This window comes from Anneissia japonica, unplaced genomic scaffold (assembly GCF_011630105.1).
Source record: "Anneissia japonica isolate Jap-2015-1 unplaced genomic scaffold, ASM1163010v1 scaffold287790_len634930_cov199, whole genome shotgun sequence".
Classification (NCBI taxonomy): Eukaryota; Metazoa; Echinodermata; class Crinoidea; order Comatulida; family Comatulidae; genus Anneissia; species Anneissia japonica.
In genome coordinates this window covers 551249-559215 of record NW_022748191.1, presented here as the reverse complement: position 1 = coordinate 559215, position 7967 = coordinate 551249, and the positions used below count along the sequence as shown (strand labels likewise).

Sequence of the window (7967 nt, the reverse complement as noted above, 5' to 3'; positions counted from 1 at the left end):
GAAAATGAAGGGCCTATAGGCTACTACCTCAGCCCCACCATGGATTTATGATTATGGCATCTCCAGATGGCAAGAAATGGCATTCTTACTCGAAATTGAGTAGAATTTTTTTTTTCTCATTTTTAAAAATTTTGAATTGATTGAATTGATTTCTTTTCGCCAGGGGGTGGAGGAGCCGGAGGCGGCTGATCCCCTCCCCCTGAATCTGACACTGAAAATACATAATACGAGGGTGGCTTAAATAGATTACAGAATGTATCATCATAAATGGGTGTAACATTTCAGAAATACCGGTACAACTGTAGTTATCTGTTCTCTCCACTAAAGCTCAAGTGGTTATGTTACCAGATTTGCAATCTGAACGTCATGGGGTTGAAATCCCAGCTGAATCACTTGTCACACAGTATGAACGTACCAGGGGCGGATTTAGGGGGGCGGCCCGGCCCCCCCTTTTGGGAGGTAAAAAAAGAAAAAAAGAAAGAAAAAGAAAAAAATGATAACCCAGAATGCCTCAAATGTTATTTTCGGGCGTCTAGAACACAAAAATTTCCGGACCCCCTAGGACATTGTTGTCTCGATTAGCGCAAATTTCGGTCCCCCCCCCCCCTTTGGACATCTCTGGATCCGCCCCTGCGTACTGAGTTTAAAATGATAGACCAACGATAACACATCGGCTTCACCCAAAAATTTCCGAAATTTGTATTTGTTGCTTTATTTAGAACTAAAAAAAAAATAATCACTATCATCATTGTTTATGTTTGTTACAAATCGCTTCATTTTTGTGCACCAACAGCACATACCGTTATCAACTATTCATGAGGAGCTGAAGAGGCCCGATAGTTTGTACACAGTCGACTTCAAGTTTACCAGGAACACAGGCTATGAGGGTAAACTTTCTTGCAAACTCAGAACTTATATTAAAGACCATGGTGGAGAAAGACAAAGGTTAGCGCTCTTCCGATTCAACTGTATGAGGAAGAGCTCAACGCCATTAGATGTAAGTATTTTAAAAACGTCATGCAATTATCTTCAGGCCTGAAATAATACAACTACAGTATGCAATATATATTTTTATATTACAAGACCTATATACTCTATATTGATATATAGAATAAATTTTAAAGTTACATCCACAGAAAGCCTGTTTTAACCTCTTTATATTGGATTCTTTCAGTTGACCGTTGAAAAGGTCGAAAACAGCAGATGCACTGTCCAAAACCCAGGCCCTAGGAACATATTGGATATTTTTGAAAGGTGCCTGGAACATGTCACAAAAATCATATCTTCAAATTTGAATGGGGTTTGGGAAAAACGCTTTGCCGAATCTTTAAATATACCTGCAAGTTTAGTGAAATCTGCCGAAGAAATCTGCCTAATCGAGAAAGCTCTGTATGTGTTCATCGGAAGTCGGATTGCCACAATGGCCGACAATGACATCGTATTCGACTTTATCTCAGCATCAAATAATATATATAAAGAACTTGAAAGCGAAGCAACGGAGAGGAGAAAAAACCATGCTGCTAAATCATTAAGTCTACCACAGGGTGCAAAGCTAACTAAGCCAAGGTATAGGACTACAAGCTGCTCGGATGATATGCATTCAGCACACCTGTCCAGGAATCCGGTAACTCCGGCTCCTCGACGTCAATCAGTATCGTACCATTGGTGCCCTGAAATGGGTAAAGTAGTTTGTTGTGATAAAGATGTTGCTGCTGCTTCCCCCAAATGTATGCTACCAGTACATGAAGACAACGGTACCTCATCTTCCAACCACCATTATGAAGAATCAAACTCATAAAATTAGCTGCTGCATAGTGAATAGGTAGTTGATGCATCTTCAACCGCAAACAAGTGTTATCCACTAGATGCTATTGATGATACACATATTGTGAAAGCATTGTTACATCCTCCTCATATAAAGAGGTCACTACGTGGTGAAGACATTAATCCATCTTGCACAACAAACAGCCACTCTAAAAAGAAGCCATTAGGAGAATCTACAAGAAGTCAGCCTCTGTATATAGTATGGTGAAGATGTAGTTGACAAATTTGTCAAAAAACTAACAATAAAATAGTGGAGGTGATGCATCCACTTCTGAAATTACTCTAGCTATCAACTCACTTTTGATGATTCATCAGACTAAGAGTTTCAGAATACATGTACCGTATTTACTCGAATCAACCCCTGCTTTGATAAAGTAATGCGTTATGCTCACGCAGTAACACATTTTGACGGTAATTATGTGTTGTAATTCCACATTTACTGTGAGAAATTAGGGGGGCACTTATTTGAGAATATATGTATCAATTTTACACTAAAAAAATAAACACCTCCCTTAAATAAAAGCGCCCTCAAAAACTCTTTTCAACAACTACTGCCCCGGTGTGTTTATTCCAATAAATACACGCGGTATATGAATCACAAAGGGTATATGAATCATAGAGGTTTGCATCATGTTCTTTGTCAGTACTCTCATGTATATATATATCATATTCAATATATCCCAATGTGACCTAGAAACATACTGAAATATACTTTTTTTGAAAGCAGGAACCCAGATTTTGATAAATTATTGATCATTGATTGGTGTTAATGTGGAAGAGAAACATAAATTCCTGTAACGATACACCGTAGCAATACACTGGATGCTAAGTTCATTCAAAATAACAGCCAATATATTCTAATATACCCAGCACATTGAATACAGTATAACCAACAGCTTCATGATACAATATCTTGCTCATTTGACCTACATCGTATAAGGTAATTTAAATGCAACTAGATTCAATAGTATATATGTATCAACCAAGGCATATATATTCATAGGATATATTTAATGTCTACTTCAGTACTGATTTGCAGTACTATAACAATGTATTTCTATCAGTCCACTAAACATAGAATTTTTCCATGAAAATACTAGGTTAGTAGAAGCAGTGTTACCAGTATATGTTAGTGACACTTGTAAAGCAAATTTTTAATCATTTTTTACATGCTACACTTATGCGTTTACCTTCAGACATTTGTATGCTGTACCTAGAGTCAAATTGTGAGTTCACATCCTACAGAATCAATGTGCAACTACATCAGTTAATGATTTTCGTAAAATTACTACTGGGTGAGAAAGACCATTTAAATAATTCAACACAACCAACAAAGTATATAAACATACGATGAAATTTAAAGACTTAAGATAAATGTGATGATAAGGTGACCATACATGCAAAACAATGGTTACAAAATAACAATGTAATGCAACATAATTTGAGAACTTTTTTTTTACTTTTGAAAAAAATACATACATTAAAATTATATATAAAAAACTTGTAACAGGAGAAATAATTGTATTATAGTTTAGATATCTGTACTGTTTTTTTTTAAAGATAAACAGTCTGGTGAAATATAACTTTGATAACAGATATAAGTTGAACTTGCTTAAGTTGAATCCAAAATGGCATTAAAAAATTGTTCGACCCGACTTAGATAAAATTTGACTTACAGATCAATAATTAATCCAAAAGAATTTGGCATGAAAAAAAAGATCGACTTGAAAAATTATTTGAGTTAGGCAAAGTCAACTTAGGCAAGTTTAACTGCAATTTAACATTACACTGCTTAATTAAATAATTATGCAAGTTATCAACTGGCAATTAATAAATGCAATTTTTGATGTTTACTAAATATTTTCTCAATTTTTAATTGAATGTTAATAACTTAATTAAATAAACTGAGCAATTCAAATACAGCTCTCCCTCTAATTGAAGACCACTTTTCTGTGGTCTCATATTAACTAATGTTTTCATAATCTAATTAGAGATCAAAGCTGCTAAAGACCATTAAAACCCACTCCCAAAAGTGCTCTTTCATTGAAGGGACACCTGTGTATTAAATTATTTTTAGTTCATCACAGACCTTTAACATGTCATTATGGGACCAATTTGAAGACAGATATACTGGTAATAATACATATACTAGACAAAACATCAAGGAGCATTTTTATTTTGCTGACAAAATAGCCAAACACTTGCGCCACCATTCCAAGACTTACTAGAGTAGCCCAACATTTTGTTTGATGCACACTATAGCAATTAACATTGGAATTATGGTCGGGAATTTGGAAATGCTACCTTGAAGGCGTTCCACGTATAATTATTTGTAGATAGATACAACCATGGATCTAATGAAATACTTTTGATGGGAATCACCCCTAACACAAGACCACAATGATTGAAGTGAAACAACTTTATACATGCTGCACTCCTCAAACCCTTCCAAAATGCCCCTCAAAGGTACAAAAATATCACAAGTAATCACATGATTATATAATATAATATACATAATATGTGCTTTAAACTATATAACAAAAATACTCTTTTTAATAATTAAATGAACTCTTTTTGGCAATGTAAACAATAGTGAATATAATATCAGTTTTATGCACACCATTGACATCTAATAGCAATCTGTTTAATATACTCTTAAATATTTATTTTTTTAAGGTAACTTTTTAATCAACATTAAATGATTTAACACATATGCAACTCTAAATAAAATTTTCATAAGGATAAAAAATATTATAGCACTAAGCTACTATAATTGGCACTGTTAAATGAGTGTAAAAACACATCTGTTATTTACCAACACAAGCTTTCCTTGTTCTATCTAGATGGGTGAATAAATTTAAAATTGTTAAACGAGTTTTCTATCTATTTAGGTCAAGTTATTGTCAAAGGGTGAATGCAAGTTACTGCAGAGGTAATCACCCAATAACTCTAGATTATTGACAGCATTCACACATTGCATACTTATTTACTATAATAAGATCAAATTTTAAACGGTGGTCAGTGGATGTACGACATACAAGCCAATTTAGTTCAAATTCCAGCCCTGTGTGTGAACAGCTAAGTAGATTTGAAGGCATTTTTCAATTTATCTTTTCTCTTGCTAAGCAGAACATCCTTGTTTCATATAATTAGCCTAGCAGGACCAAATCTACACCTTAAGCATGTACACATCAAAACATGAACCATTAACAAAATAGAATGAACACATTTTACTGACAGATGGAAAGAATATCTTTTACTGTTAACATTCAAGTCTCCTCATTAGAGCAAAATCTTATGCAACATTATTTAATCACATGCACTATAATGATGGATAATTTCAGAATCAAGATTACCTATTTTGGCCTTTCTCTTAAAAGTAGTGAATTAACTTGCTTACAACACAAGAAGTCTGCAGAAGTACTATGGTAATCGGAAAAAATGTCTTACAAACAGGCGGACGGAGAAAAAAAAACAGCAAAAGAAACAACACAGGAAAAAAATGAGACGGTGATGATGATTGCATTGTTATAAGGTATAGAGAGGGTTTTAAAGTTGGATAAAATTGACAATTTGTTTGATTAAAAAATTATTCAAATAGACTGTAACAGATCAAGGTTAGTTTTGGTGGGTGTTAATGTTACAATTGCACAGAGTAGCACAAGACTGTACAGGAAATTATAATCTATGAGTTGTCATCCATCATTGCTCAACCATTGCACATATAAAAACAGGTATTAGTTACGATTGTTGAATACAACAGACAAATAGATCACCTGGTTCATTGCAGTTAGTTTATCATGACTTCATGGCTGATCTGGTTCGTTTTAGATTATCATGCCTTTACGGCTACATTGGACTCAATTAGTACACTGTCTATAAAAATGTCATAATCCTCATTTGATGTGTCAGTAAGATCTACAACTAGTTTGAATTTGTGAAAGGATTCCTCAACTTTCTCTTTGATGGTAGATACGAAGGCCTTCCCCTTGACGAGCTTCTGAAAGCAATCGGAAGCTTCATCACTGTAAAACCTATAATTATCTGCTGGCACAACCCCTGAAAAAACAGTAACACCACCAAATATAATCAGTACAGAAGCTTTCATTATGTTCAATACCCTTAACTACCAAAACAACAACACATGACACCCTTTTGCTACCAAGCAATACTTTCCCAAGTGGTTGATACGAGTAATGCTTCTATGGCTAAGCCACAACATCCTTAGCTTTATCAACAAATATGTATAGAACTAAATATTTAAGACATTGTACATGAACTTAAAATTAAATTTACAATAAAATATATGTTCCATAGGCAACATAATGATGAGTTTTATGACTAACTAGCAAACACTTTAAATTCAGGACTTACCACTAAGTTTGGCTATAACACCCTGAAATGGTAACTTTCTAAACTGAAGAGTCAGAGGCCGGATGTCTTTTAGGTCTACTATGTCAAAATCTCCTTCATCAATGCGATAAACATTCACGTATTCCCCACGTTGCCCCTCGCACACCTGTGCCCGTTGCCACTGATCGTTTAAACACACAGCGTATATTTCACCTTCTTGAATGCCACTTGATGGCAAGTCTCGAAATGTCTGTGAAAACAAAACATCAAGAGTTTCTTGCAAATCAAAAATAATCAGTAAATCAATACAACTTAAAGATGAGTTAAAATCTATCATTCCCACTTCTGGCATGAAATTTCCCAATAGTAAAATATAAACAATAAAAAATTTATCATTCCAATAACTGAACTGTTTACTTTCTGTAGTACAGCCACTAAAGTAGATCTAGAGAAAACGGCCTAAGTGTATTACCATTTTGATCTCCCACATTTCTTTTTATTTGTAATTAAAATTGTATTTTATGTTTATGGCAGATTAATTTTGCTAAATGAGAAAAAAAAAATATTTTCTTTACCACTCCTCTGAAAAAACTGAAGTATAAAAAGTTTTGCAATAGATGTAAATAAAACTGGAGAGAATGTGGCTTTGAAAAATTATCAGACCCCTGCAATGCTACTGTTTATGGAAGGAATTTCTTTCCTACTAAGGTTATTATGCTACTTTTCTATCTTCATTGTATCTATTATTTACATGAGATCATATTACTTAACCAGAGAATACTTACAGAAGTAGAATAATATTGTTTCATCTGTAGCAGCATTGCTTGGAAATGCTCAGACTGAACAAATGGCTGGCACTGCAAGTTATAAAAACAATGATAAAAATTAGAAAATGCTTAATTTCATTAAAAATTATAGTAATTATTAAAGAAACTTTATTAAAGAAAAATTGTGTATCTTGCATGTTTTAATATGTTCAGTTTCACTCATAAGCCAGAATTGGCTGGTTTCTGTTTTATGGAAGTGTGATTAAATAAAGAACTAACTTAAAAATCATCTTGGCACTGAAAGTCGTACGAAAATTAAAAAAAGAAAATTTTAATATGGTATAAACCTGAAGAAGAACCAAACTATAATAAAATAAAATGAATAAATATATATATATATATATATATATATATATATATATATAAAATAGTAATCACTATCACTATTACTCATACATATATATAGACATACATATATATATAGCTCTCTCAATGTGAAATTGTCGGACTGTTAGATACAATCAACTAAATAAAGAACACAGAATGGTAAGGAAATTAGAGAAGACAATAAAAACACCCAACCAATTATAGTAACTACTGTAAAACCTTGAATTGAAGCCTATTGTGCTTAACCTCGAGAGGCCTATATATATATATAATAAAATTCTATTCTAATTGTTTACAAAACTTATTGCTAGTGAACAAGTAGATAAATAACTTATGTATTTGCTTCTGTGGTATTTATGTTGCTACGCAGCAACCTTTATTTCTTAGAAAAGGGTTAAAATAGTGCTTGAACAAACAATAATATAAAGACCGTATCAGAAATAGCCTATCAATACAAAATTCCAATAATTAAAAAAAAATTTCCCCAGTGGTAAGTTTTTCAAGTAAGGAATTTTATTTCAATAGGCTATGTCCGGTACAATCTTTTGATCATTGCTCCTTTATTCGCAGCAGTATTTTTTCAATTATATGATTATTTATAGAAATATATATTAAACTATGTATTATTACACATCT

The 7967-nt window shown here is 33.0% G+C and overlaps 2 protein-coding genes across 5 annotated transcripts in view; one reads left to right on the top strand and one right to left on the bottom strand.

Annotated features, from left to right (window-relative positions):
* Positions 1–5402, top strand: part of LOC117120692 — a 28557-nt gene extending 23155 nt beyond the window's left edge. For both annotated transcript variants that reach the window (XM_033265726.1, XM_033265727.1), the window contains exons 5-6: positions 794–997; positions 1175–5402. In XM_033265726.1, coding sequence (XP_033121617.1) covers positions 794–997; positions 1175–1798 — 828 coding nt within the window. In that variant the 3' untranslated portion in view covers positions 1799–5402. The remainder of the gene's footprint in view (positions 1–793; positions 998–1174) is intronic.
* LOC117120691 (tudor domain-containing protein 7-like) overlaps positions 2655–7967 on the bottom strand; it is a 33513-nt gene continuing 28200 nt past the window's right edge. For all 3 annotated transcript variants that reach the window (XM_033265723.1, XM_033265725.1, XM_033265724.1), the window contains exons 26-28: positions 6963–7034; positions 6199–6427; positions 2655–5883 (exon numbers count right to left, since the gene is read on the bottom strand). In XM_033265723.1, the coding sequence (XP_033121614.1) occupies positions 5660–5883; positions 6199–6427; positions 6963–7034 (525 nt within the window). In that variant the 3' untranslated portion in view covers positions 2655–5659. The remainder of the gene's footprint in view (positions 5884–6198; positions 6428–6962; positions 7035–7967) is intronic.